Source organism: Ostrea edulis, chromosome 9, assembly GCF_947568905.1.
Source record: "Ostrea edulis chromosome 9, xbOstEdul1.1, whole genome shotgun sequence".
Taxonomy (NCBI): domain Eukaryota; kingdom Metazoa; phylum Mollusca; class Bivalvia; order Ostreida; family Ostreidae; genus Ostrea; species Ostrea edulis.
Genome location: NC_079172.1, coordinates 13,400,987 through 13,426,860, shown reverse-complemented (window position 1 = coordinate 13,426,860; position 25,874 = coordinate 13,400,987). Strand labels below are relative to the sequence as shown.

Genomic DNA, 25,874 nt, shown 5'->3' with positions numbered 1-25,874 from the left:
TCCTTTAGATATTTGTTTTGGCCTCAAAACCATAACAAGAGGCCCATGGGCCACATCGCTCACCTGAGTCACCTAGGTCCATATCAGAAGATTTTCCATATCTATTTGCATTTAAAACCGTAGTCCCTATTATGGCCCAAACCTTCCCCTGGAGGCCATGGTTTTTGCAAACTTGAATCTACACTATGTCAGAAAGCTTTCATGTAAATGTGAACTTCTTTGGCCCAATGGTTCTTGAGAAGAAGATTTTTAAAGATTTTCCCTATATATTTGTATGTAAAACTTTGATCCCCTATTGTGGCCCCATCCTACCCCAGGGGGGCATGATTTTAACAACTTTGATGCCCCCCTTGAGGCCCCATCCAATCCCCAGGGTCCATGATTTTAACAAACTTGAATCTGCACTATATAAAAAAAAAAAAAAAAAAAAACACTTTGACCCCCTATTGTGGCCCCATCCGATCCCCGGGGGTCATGATTTTAACAATTTAGAATCTGTACTATATCAGGAAGCTTTCATATAAATCTCAGCTTTTCTGGCTCAGTGGTTCTTGAGAAGATTTTAAAAGATTTTTCCTATAAATTTGTATGTAAAACTTTGATGCCCCCCTTGAGGCCCCATCCAATCCCCAGGGTCCATGGTTTTAACAAACTTGAATCTGCACTATATCAACAACAAAAAAACAACGAAAAAAACAAACAAGAGGCCCAAGGGCCTAGAATCGCTCTTCTGATAAATTGTACAACCCCACCAATTCTATTCTTAGCCTCTTAGTATTCTAAATATTCAGTTAAATCCTAAGAATTAAAAAAAAGTAGGTCAATGTGACCTATTTTTGGTTTACACATTTTGAGAACCCAAGAAATATCAACTGACAAAGTTTGATGATTTTAAGCCAATTAGTATCTGAATATTGAAATATAGCTGTCAAATTCCAATTGTAGGTCATGGTGACCTGCTTTCTGGTCAGCGAACTCCGAACATGCAAGACCCATCAACTGACAAAGTTTGATGACTGTAGGTCAAATAGTATCTGAAATATATAAATATAGCCGTCCAATTCCAAAAGTAGGTCAAGGTGACCTACTTTTTGGTCAACACCCTTTGAACATGCAAGACGCATCAACTGACAAAGTTTGATGACTGTAGGTCAAATAGTATCTGAAATATATAAATATAGGTGTCCAATTCCAAAAGTAGGTCAAGTTGACCTACTTTTTGGTCGAAACCCTTCGAACATGCAAGACCCATCAACTGACAAAGTTTGATGACTGTAGGTCAAATAGTATTTGAAATATATAAATATAGCCGTCAAATTCCAAAAGTAGGTCAAGGTGACCTACTTTTTGGTCGACACACTCCATTGACTCAAGATGCATCAACTGTCAAAGTTTGATGATTGTAGGTCAATTAGTGACTGAAATATATAAATATAACTGTCAAATGCCAAAAGTAGGTCACAGTGACCTACTTTTTGGTCGATACACTCCGAAGACTCAAGATGCATCAACTGACAAAGTTTGATGATTGTAGGTCAAATAGTGTCTGAAATATAGTAATTTAACTGTCAAATACCAAAAGTAGGTCACGGTGACCTACTTTTTGGTCGACACAAACCGAAGACTGAAGACGCATCAACTGACAAAGTTTGATGATCCTAGGTTTTACAGTGCCCCAAAATATGCATCTAAAATTGAAAATGTGAAATTTGAATATCTGCAAAATTCAAAAAGTAGGTCACTGTGACCTACTTTTTTTATAAATATGTTTCAAGGCCTCAAGATGCATCAACTTACAAGATTTGATGATTCTAAACCTCTCGGTATTTGAAATAACAACTTAAAATATATCTATAAATGATAAGCCATAAAATTCAGAAAGTAGGTCACGGTGACCTATTTTTCAGTTGACGCATTTCAAGGTCCCATGATCCACCAACTGACAAGTTTTGATGATCATAGGCTTCAAAGTGTCCAAGATATGCATCAAAATTAATTTTAAAATAAATACCTGCAAAATTCAAAAAGTAGGTCACCGTGACCTACTTTTGAGACAACTTGACACAAGGTCCTAAGATGCATCAACTGTCAAAATTTGATGATCCTAGTCCTTTTAATGACTAAAATATCTAAGATTTAAGGAATTTAAAAAAAGTTTAAATTTAGGTCAACTTTGAAGTGACCTTGAGACCATGCCCTTTGCCCCAGGGTAATGCCTTGAACAATTTTTAATCTACAACATATCCCCATCCTTATGTGTAAGTTTGGTGATAATCTGCCCTGTGGTTCTTGAGAAGAAGATTTTTTAGCAACCACTACTTTTGTTTGTATTTTCCTGATTATCTCCCCTTGTTAAAGGGTCACATCCCTTTATTTAGTATGTATGAAAGCCCTTGGGCCAATGATACCCTGTAACAAATTTGAAAAAAATTGGCCAAGGGGTTCTTGAGTTATAGCCCTTTTTCTAAAAAGTTTACGCACACCGCACAAATGGCCATAGCATTAGCTCTTTGAGCCTTTGGCTCAGAAGAGCTAAAAACAAACAACAAACAAAAAAAACTTTGACCCCCTATTGTGGCCCCATCCGATCCCCGGGGGCCATGATTTTAACAATTTAGAATCTGTACTATATCAGGAAGCTTTCCTATAAATCTCAGCTTTTCTGGCTCAGTGGTTCTTGGGGAAAAGATTTTTAAAGATTTTTCCTATATATTTGTATGTAAAACTTTGACCCCCTATTGTGGCCCCATCCGACCCCCGGGGGCCGTGATTTTAACAATTTAGAATCTGCATTATATCAGGAAGCTTTCCTATAAATCTCAGCTTTTCTGGCTCAGTGGTTCTTGAGAAGAAGATTTTCAAAGATTTTCCCTATATATTTGTATGTAAAACTTTGATCCCCTATTGTGGCCCCATCCGACCCCCGGGGGCCATGATTTTAACAATTTAGAATCTGTACTATATCAGGAAGCTTTCATATAAATTTCATCTTTTCTGGCTCAGTGGTTCTTGGGAAGAAGATTTTTAAAGATTTTCCTATATATTTGTATGTAAAACTTTGACCCCCTATTGTGGCCCCATCCGACCCCCGGGGGCCGTGATTTTAACAATTTAGAATTTGCATTATATAAGGAAGCTTTCATATAAATCTCAGCTTTTCTGGCTCAGTGGTTCTTGAGAAGAAGATTTTTAAAGATTTCCCCTATATATTTGTATGTAAAACTTTGACCCCCTATTGTGGCCCCATCCAACCCCCGAGGGCCATGATTTTAACAATTTAGAATCTGCATTATATAAGTAAGCTTTCGTATAAATCTCAGCTTTTCTGGGTCAGTGGTTCTTGAGAAGAAGATTTTTAAAGATTTTCCCTATATATTTGTATGTAAAACTTTGATTCCCTATTGTGGCCCCATCCGACCCCTGGGGGCCATGATTTTAACAAATTAGAATCTGCATTATATAAGGAAGCTTTCATATAAATTTCATCTTTTCTGGCTCAGTGGTTCTTGAGAAGAAGATTTTTAAAGATTTTTCCTATATATTTGTATGTAAAACTTTGATCCCCTATTGTGGCCCCATCTGACCCCCGAGGGCTATGATTTTAACAATTTAGAATTTGCATTATATAAGGAAGCTTTCATATCAATTTCATCTTTTCTGGCCCAGTGGTTCTTGAGAAGAAGATTTTTTAATGACCCTACCCTATTTTTACCTTTTCTTGATTATCTCCCCTTGGAAGGTGGCCTGGCCCTTTATTTTAACAATTTAGAATTCCCTTTACCTAAAGATGTTTTGTGCTAACTTTGGTTGAAATTGGCCCATTGGTTGTTGAGAAGAAGTTGAAAATGTGAAAAGTTTACAGACGGACAGACGGACGGACAGACGGACAGACGGACGGACGGACGCCGGAATACGGGTGACCAGAAAAGCTCACTTGAGCTTTCAGCTCAGGTGAGCTAAAAAAGGAAAAGACTTCAAGAAAATTTCAATTTTGAACACTTCTTTTCTTGTATCAAAAACACGAATAGGAAGTTGTACGTAAATCTGCAATTCAAGACCTATGTCTGATTAAAATATTTGTCTGGAGAGTTTTCATATGAATTGTCATACATGTATTAGCATAACTGCACCATTTCTGAAAGTTATGCATTGAATAATTTGACCCCATCTTTCAGTACTTTCAGGACTTTGATTATTTTAGATCTTATTTTGAAGAAACACTTGAGAACAGTTTATGAAATTTTGAAAATGTGTGTATCTTTATAAACTAAAGTGGATTCCGATTTGTACAAACCAAGTCCCTCGTGGTCAAGAATAATATTCACATACAAATATATATATGAAAACATTCTTAACATACATCTTTCTCATGCTTCTTCATGTATAGCGCAGAAATGTTAAAACTATGTACCCAGTTTCAGGACAGGTTCACAACATGTATAGAAATTTTTATTTAGATATATTATATTAATTTAGGATCATTCACTGTACTATAACCTGCCTCTCCTTTCAAAATCCACAAGGAGGAAGTCGCAGTATGAGTCCTAAGTTTGATGTTGGATTAAGGAGGAAGTCGCAGTATGAGTCCTACGTTTGATGTTGGATTAAGGAGGAAGTTGCAGTATGAGTCCTACGTTTGATGTTGGATTAAGGAGGAAGTCGCAGTATGAGTCCTACGTTTGATGTTGGATTAAGGAGGAAGTCGCAGTATGAGTCCTAAGTTTGATGTTGGATTAAGGAGGAAGTCACAGTATGAGTCCTAAGTTTGATGTTGGATTAAGGAAGAATGATACATCGTCATAATGGCTGACTTCCTTTTGAAACTTAAATATAAGCAATACATGTGTATTTCTGTAAGATCTGGTTGCCTAGCTGGATGGCTCAGTAAATTAACGTGTCAACTGCTGATCGGTAGTTCGTGCGTTCGAGTCTAGCAGGGGTTTGAATTTTTTTCACATTACTTTCTTTTAACTAAATAAGGTAAATTTGAGGAATTTTTCAATTTCAAAATATTAAAGTAGATATCCTCTACTTTCCATCTATGTAAGGTTTTTTTCTGGTGACGAAAGTCAAGTCTGAACTCGGTTTAAAAATACGTCCGTTCTCAATACGGGTCAAGATCAGTCTTGACTCTCGTTGAGAACAGAAGTATTTATAACTCCGTGAAAAACCTGACGATTTCAATATGTAGACGCCCTATATATTACTAGCCTTTCGGTGTTTATAATGCTTGGTGTTGTTGTTTTGTTTTTTTTACATCAATTTGGCTTTCGTTTCTAGGTAAATATTCTATCGTCCTGCAGAATGGAACCAGAAAATTTGAAAATTCAATATTGTTCGTGTCGTTGGTCATTTTCAGTGCTTTATATATCCTTATTCATTTGACCTCGTATCTGTATATCCGACACTTTGGATGTTGGGGGTAATCTACTTCTATCTATTCTACCTTTTAAGAGATGTGATTTTGTATTTTGAAAGTTTTTACCTAGCCAGTATTCTCCATCAGCTCTGCCAAATCCGACTTTGTACTCCTTCCAGGTCCTGTAAAAATTCTCAGTTCCATCGATTCTCCTTTGAATAACCTATTTCAAACAAAACTACATGATAGTCTTAAGACCAAAAACACATGAAAACCCAAGGTTTTTAAAAAGATATTCAAATTCATTCGCTAACGTAACGTGAAAATTATCATAACCCGCCAGGAAGAAAATGGAGTAAGTTAAAAGAAGACAGAACATACCATCCAACCGCCTCCGCCTGTCGTCATATCACAGTACACCGATTTCTTTGTTTTCATATCCGGGTAAACAGTGTAGACGCCATTTCTTCCTCTTGTTGAGGGTATAATTTTCAGAATGGATGCACAATCTCTTTTTCTGAGGTCTGTTCACAACGAATTTCGTTTTAAAAAACACTTAAAATTCTAATAAAACTAATTTACGTGTGAAATGAATAACATTAATTGAGAAACATGCATTGGTTATCAGACTTTATCTGCAAAGCATGCACACTGACTTTTATATATCTGTCTTTCCCAGTAACTCATCTCTACATATATTGACTTTGATACTTGTGTTTCCCGGTAACTCTGTTCCCTACATATATACTGATTTTATGTTTCCCAGTAACTCTGTTTCCTACATATATACTGACTTTGTGTTTCCCAGTAACTCTGTTCCCTACATATATATTGACTTTGTGTTTCCCAGTAACTCTGTTCCCTACATGATATACTGACATTGTGTTTTCCAGTAACTATGTTCCCTACATATATACTGACTTTGTGTTTCCCAGTAACTCTGTTCCCTACATGATATACTGACATTGTGTTTCCCAGTAACTCTGTTCCCTACATGATATACTGACTTTGTGTTTCCCAGTAACTATGTTCCCTACATGATATACTGACTTTGTGTTTTCCAGTAACTCTGTTCCCTACATATATACTGATTTTATGTTTTCCAGTAACTCTGTTCCCTACATATATACTGACTTTGTGTTTCCCAGTAACTCTGTTCCCTACATAATATACTGACATTGTGTTTCCCAGTAACTCTGTTCCCTACATGATATACTGACATTGTGTTTCCCAGTAACTCTGTTCCCTACATGATATACTGACTTTGTGTTTCCCAGTAACTCTGTTCCCTACATGATATACTGACTTTGTGTTTCCCAGTAACTCTGTTCCCTACATGATATACTGACTTTGTGTTTTCCAGTAACTCTGTTCCCTACATGATATACTGACTTTGTGTTTTCCAGTAACTCTGTTCCCTACATGATATACTGACATTGTGTTTTCCAGTAACTCTGTTCCCTACATATATACTGACTTTGTGTTTCCCAGTAACTCTGTTCCCTACATGATATACTGACTTTGTGTTTTCCAGTAACTCTGTTCCCTACATGATATACTGACTTTGTGTTTCCCAGTAACTCTGTTCCCTACATGATATACTGACATTGTGTTTTCCAGTAACTCTGTTCCCTACATATATACTGATTTTATGTTTCCCAGTAACTCTGTTCCCTACATGATATACTGACATTGTGTTTTCCAGTAACTATGTTCCCTACATATATACTGACATTGTGTTTCCCAGTATCTCTGTTCCCTCCATGATATACTGACTTTGTTTTTCCCAGTAACTATGTTCCCTACATATATACTGACATTGTGTTTCCCAGTAACTCTGTTCCCAACATATATATTGACTTTGTGTTTCCCAGAAACTCTGCTCCCTATATATATACTGACTTTGGTTTTCCCAGTAACTCTGTTCCCTACAAATATACTGACTTTGTGTTTCCCAGTAACTCTGTTCCCTACATGATATACTGACTTTGTGTTTCCCAGTAACTCTGTTCCCTACATGATATACTGACATTGTGTTTCCCAGTAACTCTGTTCCCTACATATATACTGACTTTGTGTTTCCCAGTAACTCTGTTCCCTACATGATATACTGACATTGTGTTTTCCAGTAACTCTGTTCCCTACATATATACTGACTTTGTGTTTCCCAGTAACTCTGTTCCCTACATGATATACTGACATTGTGTTTTCCAGTAACTATGTTCCCTACATATATACTGACATTGTGTTTCCCAGTAACTCTGTTCCCTACATATATACTGACATTGTGTTTCCCAGTAACTCTGTTCCCTACATACATATGTATATACTGACTCTGATACTTGTGTTTCCCTCCTGTAAGTCTGTAGCGTGATATGAGAGATATGTCCACAGAAACGGGCGAGTCCACTTTGAATGCCGTGTTCAGGTGCTTCCAGTTCCATGGGGTCAACTTGAGGAAATTCTCAACATTTCCTGAAATGAAATTACAAAATAACCAGAGGATCTCGTGGGGAACTGGATCGTTCAACTACCTGTGTGTCAACGAGATATTATCTTTATAAGTCTTATTTCTAAAGCTAGAGAGAGAGAGAGAGAGAGAGAGAGAGAGAGAGAGATGTATTGCTTATAGGAGTTATGAGATTGATCACTGTTCGTTATCTTCACCTATATATATCCAAAGTCTCTCTTTTGTAAGAATAATAATAAAAAAACCCATTAAAACACTTTTCGAAATATTTCAGCCGTTTTACCAGCCTTCATCAGTCGTGTTTATTTTAAAAATGCATAGCAACTAACGTTGAACAACGTATTATGACGTCACAATGTACATACATCTGAAAGGCAACGTCATGTATCAAAATTGCGCCAAAAACGTCTGAAAAATTGCGAGAGCTACTGTAATAACCTGTTTAAATCATACCTGTAAGTGGACACTAATTGGTGTAAAGTAAATTCTTGCATATACATAAACATATATATGGTTTTTAAAAAAAAAAAAATTAAAAATAGATAGTGCACACATACTACACCCAAAAATGTTCGTTAAGATAGTTTATAGACAGTAATGTACATATGTATTAAGCTTTTTCTTCCATAGATTTTCTCTCTCTCTTTCTCTCTCTCTCTATATATATATATATTGTAAAAATTCAGTTTTTAATACAGTAAATATATTCAATAATAAAAGTAAAGAAACACAAAACTCGAATAACATTTCACTGTTAGCGCTTTCGGCTTTAATGCCTCTTCAGACAGTTATAAAATGAATTTTTTTTTTATTAAAGCCAAAAGTGCTACATGTAACAATGAAATGTTATTCATGTTTTCTGTTTCTTGACTTTTATTATTGGATATATATATATATATATATATATATATATATATATATATATTCCAAATAGAAAGAGTTGATATCACACAGTCAAAATATTTAAAATAAAAAGCAGGAAAATATGCAGTTCCAAAATATAATGAATCAAATATTTATATTCGATGATGGATGTTATAATCCAGTAAGCGCTAGTGATTTGAATATATTTTGGAATTGCTTATTTTCCTGCTTTTTTAATTTTAATTATATATATATATATCCAGACGCGATGTCTTAGTAGTAGGCCTAAGTACTAGTAACAATAAGATTTCGAATTTACCTTTTATTTGGGCATGAGGTACAACACAGAGAATATCTCTAAAGCACAATACGGAGAACGACAGAAAGCAGGCACTTCCAAACGACACCATCTTTGGATACAAGCACAACGACTACGTCCATAGTTTTATACCTTTTCATTTTCTATTAAATTGTAAAATGATCTCTTAGTTGCATGACAATAGATAATTATCGATTGGTTATAAATGTGTTGACCTCCCCTCCCTTCTACCGAGAGCGACTAGCGATTACGCAGTTAATACCTTGTGAAAAATGAATTTTCATAATCGGCTTGACGACATATTCCTTATTTTTTTCAAACAAGCAACATAAAAGCAATTAAAACATCTAAATGAATTATTGGGGAGTGGTCATCCCAATATATTCCAATGAAGTGGTTACCTAATTTTAAAAAAAATTCCTGTTTGGTAATATATGTATTGAATGTGTTAACAAATATAAATATATTACACCTTATCCTCCTGTGGTTCAATTCAAACTTTAAAGACACCAAATATATAGATCCACCCATTAAAACATTTTTTTGACCATTTGGTAAAACCTATTGTGAGATATGGAGAATATTTTCGGCACGCGTGCTGGAAAAAGACAAAGATTTTAATTATATTTTGAAAGATTGAGATGTAGAAAACTTGAATATCAAATTTTGTAAACATCTATTGCGTGCCGGAGAAAGAAGTACTAATATTGCCATAATTTCAGATTTAGGTTCATATCCCATGTTTTGTTCAATAATCCAACGTATTTTGCTATATTGGCATATACTTGAGAATAGCCTTGAATCATCCCTGTTATACAGAGAATATCAATGTAAATTCATATTATTTATATTGTTGGTATATAAACGTAAGTTATTTTTAGAAAAAATGGCAGTTTAGTATCCAGTTGTAAAAATCTCATTTTTTTCTTCAAAAAAAAACAAAACAAAGAATCATGTAAGAAAACAATATTTACTAAACTGGTCAAAAAGACGTGAAGAGAGTCAGAAATCAGGAAAACTTATTACATATTTTTTGTATAACGAAATTTCTAATATGGAAAATTATGTTTATGAAATCTCTAGAATGAAGAAAAAATCCTACATAAATTCCGAGTAAGTGCACATGACCTAAGAATTGAAAGAGAAAGATATAAATTTGTAAAAAGCAATACTGGTCAGAAATTTCCTCCTCTAGAGAGAAACAATTTATAAGAATATGTTAATTATGCAACTTTTAAAATTGTATAGAAGATGAATTTCATTTCCTCACCGATTGTCCATTCTATCATCTATGTTGAAGAGAGAAATGGGTTTTTTTTCATGACATATCTAAAGTCAACAACAATTTTAGCTATTTAACAAATACGGATAAATCTATTTGGTTAATAACTAATGAATACAAACCAGTAATTGTCAAATTAAGTGAATATCAAGTTAAAACTTTCAGGAAAAGGGATGATGTTATCAAACTTCAAAAATCGTTCTAGTTTATTATTGATTTGTTGGTATAACACGGATATTGTCCATTTACTTTCGTATACAACCGATTTGCAAATCATATGTACTTGTTTCCCCTACAACTACATGTAGTGAATGTTGTAATCTTATCTGAAATTTGTATCTTCATAAACTGCCTTTGCTGGTATGCCCTCTAGGCCTAGAATTAGAATAAACGTATCTTCTCTATCTTATAACCCCAGTATAAGATCTTTGCAAAATTGAAGTAAAAGTCACAACAGAACAAGATGCTTTTAATTAGACAAGGCAGTTGACATGCAGATTCTTTATTTTTTTTCCTTAAGTTATACAGCCCATCGGTCATAAATACAAAATATTTACAAATATATACAAATAAGACAGTAGAGGGTGAGTAGACATACAGATACAATTTTGAGGATATAAAAGCAATGCATTTTAACATACATATAACAATATACGTGAATAATATATCGTAGCAATCGATTAAAGAATGGTATTTACGCTCGGAAACATCATCAGAAATGTTGAGGCAAGGAATTTCAGTGATTTTGAAAAAGCTTTCGACAGCATCAGGTCACAAGAAATACCATCACACCTCATAAAAAGCTCCTACAATTCCATGTGCAAAAAGCTGAAAACAGCAACTCATACTTCAAAACTAATCAGGGGTCAGACAAGGCTAAGTCGTGTCCTCTATATTTTGTTGTATATACAAAAGACTGGGTCCTCTGTCAAACTACAGCTGACATCCCTAGAAGTATTAAACTGACGTCCCTAGAAGTATTAAACTGACGTCCCTAGAAGTATTAAACTGACGTCCCTAGAAGTATTAAATGGGGAACCTTTATTACCCTAGAATTTTCTCCTATACACACCAGTACAATAGAGAATGCTGATAATTAAAAAAAACAACCAACATATCGGCTCAAGATCAGCACAATGAAATCCGTTAGTCAGCACTGGTATCCCGAACACCAGTCCAAAAAATGAGAAGTTCCCTAGCACCATGCAGGAACTGTAGTTAAAACAAGAGCAGCATGTTGAATATGGAGATCAATCAGCCCAATATACCACGAAAATTATTATTTAAAACACACACATACAAACCCAACCCCTAACCCAGCCAAAACTGTGTCCTACTTGCAGAAAAAGACCACGATGAACTGTCTGGTTCACTGAGGATCCCAAGAAGTTTTTGGCACATAAGGATCTCCCATTCTAACTATTCAGATGTCTTGTTTAAGATAATGGCATAGATAGGACATGCACCCTAAATGATGCAGTCGACATAATTAAAACAGCTCTGCGCTGGACTCCTGATGGAAAAACTTGCGGTAGAAGTTGAAGAAGAAATGATTGATCGATTGTTGTTTAACGTCCCTCTCGAGAATTTTTCACTCATATGTAGACGTCACCATTGCCAGTGAAGGGCTGCAAAATTTAGGCCTATGCTCATGCTCGGCACTTACGGTCTTTGAGCACCGAGGGTTCTTTATTGTGCCACACATGGAGCCTCGGTTTTGTGGGCTCATCCAAAGGACCGCCTCTTTTAGTCGTACCTTTTACGACAAGCAAGGGGTACTGAGGACCTATTGTAACCCGGATCCCTACCGGAACTGACCTCCACAGAAGCAACTGGAACCTTCTACTAAACAAAGCAAAAGACCAAAGGCGATATATAGTGTTGTTGCATCACACCCCAGATGCCAGGATTTAATTATAACTATATAAGCAACGACTTAAAAAAACAAATCATAACCAATTTTAATGTGGATATAAGCGTTAAACATTTAGTTGATGACATGCATCGTGTAAATATAATGCAATAATTAATATGCTTTTTTAAAAATCGTGCAATTTGTCTGCAACACAATCGATTTAAAATAAAGATTTAATCAATGTCTCGGGATGTACAGACATTTTCTGAATATCAATACGAATATTCATTAAACAGTACATTTGAGTTCATAATAATGCAAGTACAAATAAATGTAAATAGATCTGCAAGCTCACGTATAAAGTTCGGGGTTTTCTTTCTTTCTGTTTTAGACTCCGTAGTGAGTCATGAACTACAAACTATTTATAGAAAATCAATGAGGTAAACCCACTGCATCAAAGGTTACCGCTCAGGTCAACCTCGTACTGCGCATCCTCTGTTTACATCACCAGAATTTAAAATAGTGGCGGAGAAATATACGTGTTGGAGGCTGATCAGCTGATGTACAATTAAATTTACATTGTACATATAATGCACAATATAAAGGTATGGTTTATTTTGCTTTGTACTGTAATCTCACCTTTGTGATGTTAAATGCCGGCAGGTGCGCGGTGACTCATACTGAGTCCAAACATATGCATCTACATGTATTTATCTCGTCTCCCATTTTCTTAAACGACCTCACTCACTGCAAACTCCTAAAAATATTTCAGTTGGTGTTGTTTTTTTTAAAATATATATATATAAAAATTCTAAATCAAAGAATGAATGTTGTGAAAATGACTTAAGTTTTAAAAAACGTATATGATATCCTATTTAATATGCTAACATGTTATAAACTAAAATCATATCACGATAGTTTGATTAGAGCAATAGTTTAATTAGAACATTAATTCCTTTGTTGGAAAAAAAAAATCATTAAATAAACTAATCAATAGAGCTTTCAAAATAATTAGAGTTATCCTTCTTTCACTTTGTTCATCATTGTTTAAAATATGTTGTAGCTATCAGTCGTAACCATCGCTTCACCCGGCATTTCATATACATAATATTTATCTATCTAGGTGTAGTTTTACCCTAAGCAACATGTAAATCAGTAACATCAAACGTGAAATATTGATCAGAACGTTGCGAGACAGGAATGATCTATAATTAAATGAGGGAAACATTACGCCCAAGCCATCATCACGACAATCGATTTTTAGTTTGGAAATTTTCTAGAACAGAGAAATAATTTCCTATTCACCATGCGCAACAACAAAAGAGAACCCGAAGCAGAATGGCGATGTGAAACGATAAAATACAGTAATATTACGTAACTGTGAAGCAGTAAATGTTACGAGACTTAGACTCTTGTTTCTAAAATCAAAAATATCTTAGAAACAATCAAGTTCCTATTATATGTAAAGTGAGCTGTCACATTCAGTTGATCTTGAACCTTTCGTTCGAGTCAGTTATTAGTTTGTTGCAATAGATCCTTACTGGGTTTTTCTTCTTCTCTTTTTCTTAGTAATATAAAACAGTGCACATGTATTGAACAATGAATCAGGTCGATACAAACACAAAGTCACTCCATGGTTTTGATATTACATCATCACCACAATCCCGGGCTGTTCTAGCAGACTACTCAAACAGAAAGTGCATCCAATACCGGCCTAACAAAAGAACGGTGAAACAGAACGATTCTCATTATGGATGGAAAGATAAAATCAACACAAAAGATTACATAGAATTACGATCTACAAATTACTTCCAACGTCCAAAGTGCGATTCTGATAAGGACTCGCGACCTTACCAGACCACGGCAGACGATAACTCTCCTGGAGAAAATAAAGACTTCATTAGTCCTTTCTCTGGAGACAAGGCCACACCGAAGTTGGATTTTGATGGATTTCTGTGTAAAGAAGGGAGTGCTGATGAAACTAAATTATCTCTTACGAAATCGCTGAGGAGCATCAATACATGTAGCGAAGAAAAGGAGAATGTGGGATACAGTGCGATAAATGACACAATTCGCAACAAAACCATTCATCATAGTTTTATCAAAAACAAAAATCAACAACAATTGGGTCAGAAAAAATTCAGTCAAACTTCGAATTATAAACCTTTCTTGTTTGGCGTTGTCCCGGGAACTGAAGAAGTACCCCTACTTAGAGACAGTCCAGACCATACAAGACGGGACCTGACCAAAAGAAGTTCGATACCCAAATCAACAGTATCGTGGAAAACGTCACTTCAAGCTCCAAATAATTCTACATGTTCCGTCAAAAGAGATTCCAAGATACCGGATAATTCAATTAATTCTGCTGCTGGTGTACTTCAACAATATCCGAACCATTACTCTCCAAAACAAACAGACACTCTGTCTAAACGGAGATCAATTCATGGCTATACAATAAAGGGGAGACCGTGGAATGATGAAGTAAAACATGCACATACATATGCAATATCCCAAGGACAAAGATATAGACTAAATTTATCAAGCAAGTTACTGGAGGCTAAAAATACCCATCAACTTATTGAGAATACAAAGAACTCACTGTTGCTTAATCCAGTACATGGCAACAAAAATTATGACAAAGTTCGTGTCAGTTGTAACGGATATAAGACAAAACTAATTACATCAGAAAGCCATGGTAAAATATTCACAAGGGGAATGAGAAAAATGAATGATGAATTAGTAAAACCTAGAACAATAGAGGAAATATCACCGAAGAACTTTGGAACCTTAACCAGAACACGTGGGACTGTTAATGGCAACAGCAGAAAAGGCTCTGCAGTCTTAAATAGCAACCCCACAGATCATCGTGTCCCACTCAGCAAGCTTCAGCACAACAGGCCCATATTGAGGACAGGAAAAGGAAGCCGTATTGATAATCAGTATAAACGTTCACCTGAATTACCTACTTCACCTGAGAAACATTTAAACGACAGAGATAAAACAACAAGTCTCTCTAAGGAAGGACAATTTACGGATGGTGGCACGCACAGACGGACCTGGCATTCAGGCCGCGAGGACATTGTTCATTACCTGACCACACACCCACGTGTAATTAATAACGAGACAGATCATCAAGGACAAAATCTCAGGAGCAGTTCGGAACACCGGATAGGGTCATTCATATATTGGGAAAGTGATACACGTGTAAGCCCTGCAGGAAGTACCGATTATCATTACCATAATGATTCCGTTCTATCGGGAGATGTTGATAGATTAATTAATTGTGTCAGACACCCATTGGAGATTTATGAAGATTCGTTAAGTCCAGATGGAGGACATAAAGTGAAAAGTACAAGCGAGACTTGTAGTGTTAATGATATTCCTAAACCACAAGGTAAGTTGTGTATTATTTACATTTGAAAATAATAATTCGTTGTGTGTTGAATCAGGCGTGTGCATTTTAACACCGATAATAATCTCTGCGTTTGTTTCAGGCCATGCTTTGGATGACTTGAACGCTAATCAGCATAATGATTCTGACATAAACAATAAGAAGGATCAAATTCTTTTGTGTCAAACTGATTATGAAATAAAAGGTGCACAACACTTTAAGGAAAACACTAGTTTGACTGGAAATGAAATCCTGTGTCATGGGGATTTAAAGCGACTGCCACCAGGAAATTATAATATAAGGCAGGATCAAGGATTAATAATCAGAGTGCAGGACAATGCGGTGGGTGGATTACCACTGATAAGTGATTTTAGCAGAGGAAATGACTTTAAGGAAGAGCGACCTTATTGTGGAATGAACACACAACTTGAACAGACTGGAAATGACTCTACTGAGGTAGGCAACAGAGAACCATCTGTTAATGAAAACGCTAAGGAAGAGTTATTAACAGACAATACTGGAAGGAGATGCAACACAAACATAAAAACGATCATAGATTTAAATAAAACACCGCCGCGGAAGCCTGTTATTTTACAGGAAGAAAATATAAAAGATATATCATCGATCAAGAAAGAAAACAAATCTGAAAGAAAATCTGTAGACAAACTAGTCTGTTCGAAGGCTCAAAACCGTAACACAAATACAAATCACGTAACGTCTTCGATTTCAAAGGAGTCAAGAGTGAATCAAAAGCAAAACAGGGAAGCAATTCGGATACCTCCAGGAGCACCTAAAAACCGTAATGCGGCAGGCAAAACTAACCGTGCTAACGTTTCGTCTACGTGTAAACGTCCAGGGTGCAAGCATTTGACATTGATAGGTTACAAACCTGAGCAAAAGTGTTCACTTGCCAAACATTCCCAAAGTTATCAGAAAAGTCTAAGCTCGTTTACCTTCCCTGAAACTGCTAATAAGGACGAGAACTTAACATGTAACAGTTCATCACCTGCGGGGAGTCCATCTACCATTTGCACCAAGGAAAAGGTTTCCGAAGAATTGGAGAAAGTCAGTGATAATACCTGCTGTGAAATTATCACACATGCACTCTGCATTTCTGAAGATTTCTCCAGACAACAGGAATCGACTGCAGACAATATAAATTCGGATGGATGTGTTCGCCAGAGCAATGTGGATGGAAGTAAAGTCAGTGATAAAAATGTCAATAAAAACAATATAAAGCCGATTATCGTACCTGTCGTGGATATTAATGGATTGGCTTCACAAAGTTCACCAAATGAGAAAATTAAACAGTCTGGCAGTACACCAACGGAGTTGACATTCGATTTCGAAGAACGTGAAAATGAGTGCAACGACAAAAAGCACGGAAACGGTAAGTCTATTTCTAATTCATTTACTTACACTTCATGAAATGAATATTAAATCAATCTGATAACCGCTAACTAGGGTATAAATATTCAAGCTTTTAAAACAAATATGATGAACAAAGAATTAAGGTATGATTACTGACACAAAATGAAAATTCAATTCCTACGGTCATTACAGATAACCGCAATAGCATTAAGGATCACCAGACAAATAATGAGATGGAGATTGGATGCGATAATATCTCGTATGATAATAACAGAGGTCATAAGAGGGGAGCTGATCAGAACGGCAGTGTGCCCGATCATTCACAATTACACGGTTCAAAGAATGAATACAAGACAAGAACGAAAGAGTTTGTATCGATACAGGGCAGTGCACAGCCACGGCAAGGATCTTTACCAACAATAGATAGCATGAATCAACAATTGGACGCAGAACAAAACCAACATAGCACAGTGAAAGACATATCACCCGATAATGAACACAAGAGAACAAAAACAAAGGATGAAAGAACCATTAACTTAAAATCGGGTAAGGCAAACACAGCTAGTCTTATCATCAAAGATACTGGTATACAGTTAAAAGATGACAAGGAATCATTGACAAACAAACGCAAAAGCTGTAGACAAACTATCAACAAACAGTCTACGAAAAGTAAATTTGTAAACAGGCAGTCAGGAATCGCTGTTTCAGGAGTTCCTGTACCGAAAACCAATAAACTGACTACTACAAGAAAACCGACTGGTCATTCAATCAACTTGATCAAAGGCGCTACTAAATCTAACAGTGGGTCGATGTGTATATCATCTCCCCCAGAAAGTTGCGGTTCGTCAACTAAGACATTCAGTGAAACCAGCAATTCACCAAGGTCATCAATCGAAAGGTCATCTGAATCAAACCCAGACGAAATTGACAAACTCAGTGATAGTCAAATACCCCAAAGTCCTAAATTACGCATTCATCAGACCAAAACTTCACGCCAAAGAGCACAGAACGCTAGTCAATGTACCAAAGACAGTCCGACAGAGTCAAAGCAATTAGCATTGTCTGTCTCAACTGGGAAAGATTCAAATGCAGATCGCTCAAGCAAAATATCTCAAAAAACACCAACAATGACAAGGAAGAATATTCCTAAAGATTCCAAGTGGACCAGTTCTCACATCCCAAGTCTTGCTCCAAAGTTGAACTCTGCTGTCGTAAGCCCTGTATTAACTAAGCGAACATCCAGCAGTCCCAGCGTGTCGAGGAAATCCCCGCTAAGCCCTGCCATGTCTAAGAAGAAATCAACATTGTCATCCGCAGCTTCAAGGAGCGACAGACGGTCATCGAGTGCAAGTCGGTCAAGCAAAGAGTCCACCCCAGATGATACGGTGAAAGTTTATAAAAAACCTACATTGCATTTAAGAAGTCAAAATGCAGCAGAGAAAGCATCAACAAAGGAAACTAAATGCAAGTCTCAATTGACAGGGCCATCCCTAAGGACTAGCAAGACAAAAATTCCGTCTACAAGTACACATCTTCAAGCAAACTCTGGACAAAATAAACCTGTGATATCTGCCAATGTTAAAACACAAAGAAATGCTATTCCAATAAGAAAAGTGCAACTAACTTCGTCAATCAAAACTCCAGATAATAGTCCTAACACGACAAGGAAGACTGTTAAAACACAGGAGGGACTTCCTCATAAATCTAACGAACACAATCCAACTAGTTATATAGTCAAGGCACGATCTACAAAGGAGAATCAACCTCATCCTGCGAAAGAAATGTGCGAAAAAGATAAACCCAACCACGAGTCCATGGAACCAGATACAAAATTAGCTACAACTAAACTTAGGAAAATACAGTCAACTCCTAACGACGGACATTGTGAACAATCGTGCAAAACAGTTACTCAGACTTCGCAAGGAAAATCGCCCAGCCCGGCTAGAAAAACTAAAAACATTATTAGTCCTCGAGTTGAACGAAAATCCACTACGAAAAGTCCTATCGCAAATAGAAAGCCTGCAAACGACTGCATAACAGGGAGTCCCAAATTGCGTGAAAAACTACAAGGAAAATCAATGTTGCCCAAAACACTTAAACGTCCACCGAAAGCTGTTGGAAACAGTAGCACTTTAAAAATAGAATGCAGCGGAAATACTGAAGCATGTACAAAGGATAGCATCTTAACTAGGAAGACAGCGACCGGTTTGGTCAGCCAAGGTACTAAAAATCAGAAAACTATCCCCAAAGCAAAAATCGCGAATGTTCAAAATGTATCAGCCATGAGCCCTACCTTGACATCAAAACGAGTATCATCAACGTCCATTCCAACAACTACACAGCCAAAATCTGAGTCCGGACAGCCTATGAAGAAATCTAATCTTACAAAATCAAACATTGGAGCCAAGACAAATATTCCCGCTCCCCGTACATCCACCCCTATACTTCATAATTCTTCAATCCTCCCAAGGAAAAAGTTATCGACAACAAAAACAACTTCTTCAAAAAACAATATAAAGCCAGCCAGTGATATTAAGATAAAAACAGATAGGAAGGAAACGGGGGGAACTATTTCAAGTAAAAATGATAAAATCAAACGCATGAGAAATGAAATAGCGAACAAAGAAGGAACTGCAACATCCTCATATTTATCTAGTAAATCACGAAACATAAACCCTCAAAAACTGGAAAACATAGAAACATCAGATGAAAACAGGTGCATTCTATCAATGGCAGTGGACGGTTATAGAGAAACCAAAATCTCGATTTCATCAAATGATCCAACTCAGAGATGCACAACTGACAACAGTCAAATATCCACAGACGTAATCGAAGGAAAAAAGAAATGCGAGGGAATCGTGTCCATTAATTCATCAAGTACTTTAGAAACCAATTCTGGACAAAAAATCAATGAAGCTAATAAGACTCGAAACATTTCTACGTCCAGTGAAGAATTCTGGTCCGCTAGTGACGACGAAAGTTTGGGAAACATATCATCCAGAGATATAACATATTCCAATAAAACACAATGTGTTGGACCGTCGCAAACTTCTTATCAAGTACTGGATCTGGGAAATATATCAGAAAACACTCTAGAGGAATCAAGTGTGGCAAAATTCAAAGAAAATGAAGAAAATAATTTCAATAAGGATCATGGAGAACCATCGCCAGTATTAGTGCCACATGATTATATCACTGAAACAGAAGCACCCACCGTACAGAGTAATGAAGAAATGGCAATGCGATTACCTGCAATAAAGCAATTAAGAGAAAGTCAACAATGCAATTACCATGTGCAAGTTGCAGGCGACCGTGAAACTAACCTAAAATTTAACAGCAAATCGGACGACAGCGACCATGCAATTGCAAAAACAATACCACTACTTGGAAATGATGTACACAAAGATTCCACTGATTTAATACCTTCAAATATTACTCATCCACTGAATCGTGAGCTTGATCGTGAAGTCTTGACTGTAAATAGTGTGCGACTGTGTAAAACAGATAAGAACCAATATGTGTCTACAGATATTGAAACAAAATTGCCGGAGCTCACAAATTTAAGGGATTATTTTGATGAAAGAAATGATAACTCAAAGCTCCAAATAAATGAAGGCAGCAAGGGGGCTTCACAGCTAGTGCAACTTAAAAAGTCTTTTGGCAATGATCATTCAAAAAATACTATGGATAATCTACCCAACTTATCATCTGAAAACTGTGTTTCCGCACAGCAAGGAACCCAGGATGGTTTATGTAGTTCAAATAATGAAACATCGGATCAGAAGTTCAGTTCTGACTTTTTAACACTTGAGAAAACACTTACTTCAGCCAGTGAAGTGAAAAAAACCATCACCTTAGAAAATGTTGCACCAAGTTGCATAGAAAGTACATCTGATTTTGGACCCCAAGTGGAGGATTACGATAAAAAATTAAATTCCTATCAAAATGCTGATAACTGCACATCGGGGGAAACTCTTTCTGCAAGTGAACCAAATCCCACGAACCAAAATATTTCAAATTTAAGCGATGAAACGAGGACAGACTTGGAATCAGAGAGTTCAGATACTTCGGATCAAGAGGGATTTGAATCTTTTGATTCGGACGACGGGGACTCTATAATGGAAAATGGAAATTGTAATATCAAATTCCCTACGGATGACAAGACTATTACTGCGTACACAAACAACAACATGGAAATACAAAGAGGTCCCACCAGGAGAATCACACGACAGCGGAGGATAATCACGCGCAGTGAACTGTCGGTGCGATACGAGACCATAACCACAAAAATTTTGAGTCCTGAGGAACGTGAATGTTCTCAAGAAACTTCGGAAACACGTGCATCCGAACTGTCTGTCAAAGCAAACGAAATTTCTCAATCAAGCAGCTGTGTTGTAAAACCAAGTTGCGATGGCCAAGTTGCTTCACATACAGTTTTCAGCAGAGAGAACGGGGATTTCATAAATGATGAGAAACCTGAGAGTGATCATCGCATTATAAATAAAGCGTCATACTTCCGTGATGTACAAGGTACAGGTTTGAATACAACTCTAACAGAGAAGGAAGGTGGGAATTTAGATCAATATGCACAAAATAATAAAAACTTAAATCGTCAGGAAGTAATAACACATTGTGAGACAACAGCAGAGAGTGACACACAGAATGTGTTTGCTAGTTTTGTTCTTGAAGACAAGATTGGTCAGTCAGTGCCAAAATATTCATCGAATCGACTTTCGGATGTTAACATAGTACTGAAACTGCAACCAGAAGGGGACTGGCCAACCACTCAAGGGGATTCCAACCAAAATACAGGTAACATTGAACATGAAGTGAACTTAACGTTGAATTTAAATCCAGAGGATCAAAACAATGTTTCCGATTCTTTAACTACCTACGTGACAAAATCCAGCTCATGTGAATCTGCCAATTCTGAAGATATAAAACTGTGCAGAATATCCACGGGAGATAACGGTAGCGATTACAGCAAAAGTGAATCAACTACTGTAGAGATAACTGGTGTCAACGAGTTTCAAAATAAGCAAAGTGGGATTAAGACTCAAGTTCACGACTTCCCTACCGCGCACGTTTCGAATCGAACCAATTCAGATGGATTATCTGATAATAAAAATCATTCCGAGAGCGATGTCCAGAATTGCAATGTAACAGGTGATATACTTCTAGACAATCTGGAAAACCTGCAATACAAAAATGAAACATCCATTAGAGGTACAAGCAATCATGAACAAGTCAATGATGATAAAATTCCAACTAGCTTTGCAACATGTCACATAGAAAATAAGTTTGAAACAAGAACATTGCCCAAATGTAATGACATTGATGGTGAGGAGTGTAATCATGTAAGTGATGTTGCTGATACACAATCACCATCTGTAACAGATTTAGGCTGCAGTGCATTACCTGGAGGTATGTCAAGCACTAATCAAGTTAAGACAACTGAATCTGTACAAACAAAACCTGAACACAAGGACAAATTTCCTGCACAGTCAACAGACAATGTGCAAGATCTGATAACTGTTTCAAACAGCAGAGAAACTCGTATGAAGAATGACATGCAAACTGCGCTTAAAAAGGAGCGTGATAGGCAAGGAATTAGGAGATTTACCGCCACAGTTTGTTTACAAGACGTCCAAGAAAGCCATGCTGAAAACAGGAACAAGTTCAGGTCAAGAAGTAAAAGTCCAATAGGACTCAAAAAGGAAGATGGGGTTGAAAGTAAACAAGGTGTTTCTTGTACCGAGGTCAATCGTGTGTCTGAAATACGACGAACTTTTCTGGGCAAAGCTGCAAAAATCAACATTCCTGAACCTAAAATCGAGCGGAACAAACCAGTGTCTCTTTCCACACAATTGAACTCTAGGAATTCAAAATGGGTTAATGCATGTGGCAAATGGAAAAGAATTCCAGTAGACGACGCTGGGAATCTGCTTCAAGGTTATTTCATCCCTGAAACGGTTCCTGTGTCTTCAAGTACACTGTCTGACATAAAAGAGGTAACTAATGAAGACAAAAGTAAATTAGAATCGAACCAAAATGAAGAGCAGACAGTCCGATTCTCTGACAAGAGGGCCATGTTTGAGAAACCCAAATCCAAACAGCCTCCTAAGGTGTTGCCAAAGCCTTCTGAAGCCAAAAGGAGGACTGTTGTCTCCTGTCTTCAACAATGGAAGGGTCGTGTTGCCGACAGAAGGAGTAAAGAATTTGACGACAAATTTGACCCTACAAAGGATAGAAAAGAATCGCCAATAAGCGAACAACCAAAGAATCAAAGCGAAAACGTCAGTAATACAAATATAGGAACTTGCGAATTATTTTGCCATTTGGAAAGTAAAGAAGTTGCCAAACCTGTATGTGTGGAAAAAACAAATCTTCAAAATTCGTTAGGCAAGTCGAGCGAAAAAATGAAAAGGGGGAATGGGTATGATAATGAGAAAACATGCACTAATATTTCAGCACCGATAGCTATTTCAGAAAACGTTATGAAAGAAGAAATAGCTGAGAAACACTGGCATATTGACCAACTTCATGATCAGATGAATGAATATAGATCTTCAGAAAATAAAGAGAAAAGCAAGGTTGAGAACAATTACAGTGATATACCTTTGATTGACGCTGAAACAATTGATGACTTGGGTACAGAACAAGAAGAAAACAAAGAATTTCATGAAAAGGCAAAACCAGATGTTGACCCTTGTGTGCTGGAAGAAACTGGGGAAACTTTTTTAATGCGAAGGGATAAAGTAATTTCAAGAAGAAAAGAAATGCATTCTGTTCGAGCTGCAGGTGTATGGGATGCTGTCATTGATAATGAAAGAATACAATCTTCCAAAGATACAGCTTGTAATGATTTAGAAGACAGTGATGATACTACACCTACAAACACACCAAAAACCCGTAAAACATTTGTAAACCAAGACAATATTGACCATGACAGTGGACCAAGTGAACCACATGTTACACCAAAATTAAAAGCAGTGAAGATAAAGCAAGAAATGTTTCCCCTTGAAGGATCGCAAGAAAACGTTAAATCTGTGACCGATTCCCTAAAGGAGTCGTTGAAAACTTTAAACAACAGAGAAAACAAACAGGGTAATGTGAAATTCTATATGGATGATTCCGACGACGACCATCTCGATGAACAACCAAATGTAGAATGTCAGTTTGAGAAGAAAATTCTTTATTCACCATCTTTATTTGGGAATTACAAAAATTATCAGAACCAGAAGCATTCCAATGTTGGATTACACAGAAACAATGGAGAGTACTCCGAAAAATGCTACATTTCTAGACAAAGTGATGAGGTAGGTGGTCATTTATTCCCTTTCTCCTCCATTTAAACCAAGTCAATATACACTCCCCTCACGGTGCCATCAGTTGACATGTCTCATACATTTCCAACCCTTTAGATGGTTCTATTTTTTGAAAATATTTTAAGTTTTATTCTAATTGTACAAAAAAGGAAATGATAGTTTAGGAAAAGAGCTAGCATGCCCTGTTTTCAGTGTGATTGTAAAGTTTCCAATATCATTCTTCCTATATGCCAGAAATAATTACACTTGTTTATTATAAGGAGTTTCACATGATATTTAGATAAGAATTCAAGAGTTTGAATCCAGAATGACTAATACAGTGGGTAAAATATTCCCATAAACCCAAGCTTATTCCAGATTAAGCTTTTTCCATGATTTGTCATGATGTAAATCTTTTGAAAAAAAACTGATAAAAACAAGCAACATTATTTGAGTCAGATAGATAAAACATAAACATCAAGAGAAATAGAACATGTTCTGAGAAAAACAATGAATATATTATTTTTTAGAAAATGAATGTCAGGTAATCAGAGAGAAAAAACTGCAGGAATTTCCATTCTACATCTGATTTTTTCCCCATAGCTCTCTCCAATATTTATACTGGTACTAAAAATGTGGGTCTTGCACAGTGTACCGTAATGCACCCACCCACACACACACACCCCTTTTTTTTTTTTTTTTTTTTTTTTTTACAAATTTTAATATTTCCTAGAGATTCTATATAGAGTATTTGAACTTTAACTGAGTCCTAAATTGCAGTGTAAAACCTGGGGATTACTTTACATCAGTTGGAACTGTCACATCTGTTTACAACAAAAAAATGTTTCATTTTTAGAAATAGATGTCGAGGGTATAAACTGCAATGTTTCATACTGGCATACTTACAAAGCACTCCTTGCGTCACAGTCCATACCCTCATGCATTTTCAGAAATGAAATCTGTTTTTTATATTTACATTTTACTTTCATTTCTGTCAGAATATTCCTAGCTGTTAAAATAGTCGTATTATATTTTATCAAGATTCATATTTAAAGCATTCATGAAGAAATGGCTATCATTTCAGTGGATAAAGACTCTGATATCGAAGGAGAAACAATGGAAATGTATAGATAGATAGATAGATAGAGCAATGAATGTAAACACTTCATCTGCTATTGAATATGTAAATGAATGTGCTCTGATCTAGAATTAAGAATATATAGAATTTAAAAACAAGTAATAAAATGATTATTGACAAAATATCAGTAAATAAGCAAGGTATTTTTTAGGGTCTGTAGGGGGCCAAAATAAGCCCCCCCCCCCCCCCCCCCCAAGCTAAAAAGCAGGTATTTTTTCCCAATTTTTGCTTTGATATTCTCAGACAATGAAAACAAATCAAGCAGGGTAGCCTAATTGTTCATAAATCTTCTTCACAGGTCCATAGATTATATATTTTGCTTCAAAATTGTTAAGTAAACCTAACTTTTGACCTCTGTTTTTAATGCACTCTGGATTGGTTTTCTCCATACTTCCTTGTATGAAACATTTCCCCACCAATTTCAAGCAAATGTGGCTATTTTTTCCAATTGGAATGGCCCAGACCTTTGAAATCAAGACCTTAAAAAATCCCTGTCAGCCTTTCCTCAGTCTTTGTAC

General features: G+C 36.3%; 2 protein-coding genes and 1 long non-coding RNA gene across 9 annotated transcripts in view; 1 reads left to right on the top strand and 2 right to left on the bottom strand.

The window, feature by feature from the left end:
• LOC125659453 (ryncolin-4-like) overlaps positions 1-9,217 on the bottom strand; it is a 14,039-nt gene extending 4,822 nt beyond the window's left edge. The window contains exons 1-4 of the mRNA XM_048891119.2: positions 9,013-9,217; positions 7,694-7,834; positions 5,741-5,883; positions 5,486-5,582 (exon numbers count right to left, since the gene is read on the bottom strand). Of these exons, the coding sequence (XP_048747076.2) occupies positions 5,486-5,582; positions 5,741-5,883; positions 7,694-7,834; positions 9,013-9,103 (472 nt within the window). The 5' untranslated portion in view covers positions 9,104-9,217. The remainder of the gene's footprint in view (positions 1-5,485; positions 5,583-5,740; positions 5,884-7,693; positions 7,835-9,012) is intronic.
• Positions 9,218-9,378: 161 nt separating this feature from the next.
• LOC125659448 (uncharacterized) overlaps positions 9,379-25,874 on the top strand; it is a 65,892-nt gene continuing 49,396 nt past the window's right edge. For 6 of the 7 annotated variants that reach the window (XM_056148592.1, XM_056148591.1, XM_056148590.1 and 3 more), the window contains exons 1-3: positions 9,379-15,543; positions 15,644-16,930; positions 17,104-24,230. In XM_056148592.1, the coding sequence (XP_056004567.1) occupies positions 13,749-15,543; positions 15,644-16,930; positions 17,104-24,230 (10,209 nt within the window). In that variant the 5' untranslated portion in view covers positions 9,379-13,748. The remainder of the gene's footprint in view (positions 15,544-15,643; positions 16,931-17,103; positions 24,231-25,874) is intronic. The other variant, XM_056148588.1, reaches the window with a different exon arrangement.
• LOC130050054 (uncharacterized) overlaps positions 21,988-25,874 on the bottom strand; it is a 24,494-nt gene continuing 20,607 nt past the window's right edge. Inside the window, exon 4 of the long non-coding RNA XR_008798440.1 lies at positions 21,988-22,106. This is a non-coding gene — a long non-coding RNA (uncharacterized LOC130050054). The remainder of the gene's footprint in view (positions 22,107-25,874) is intronic.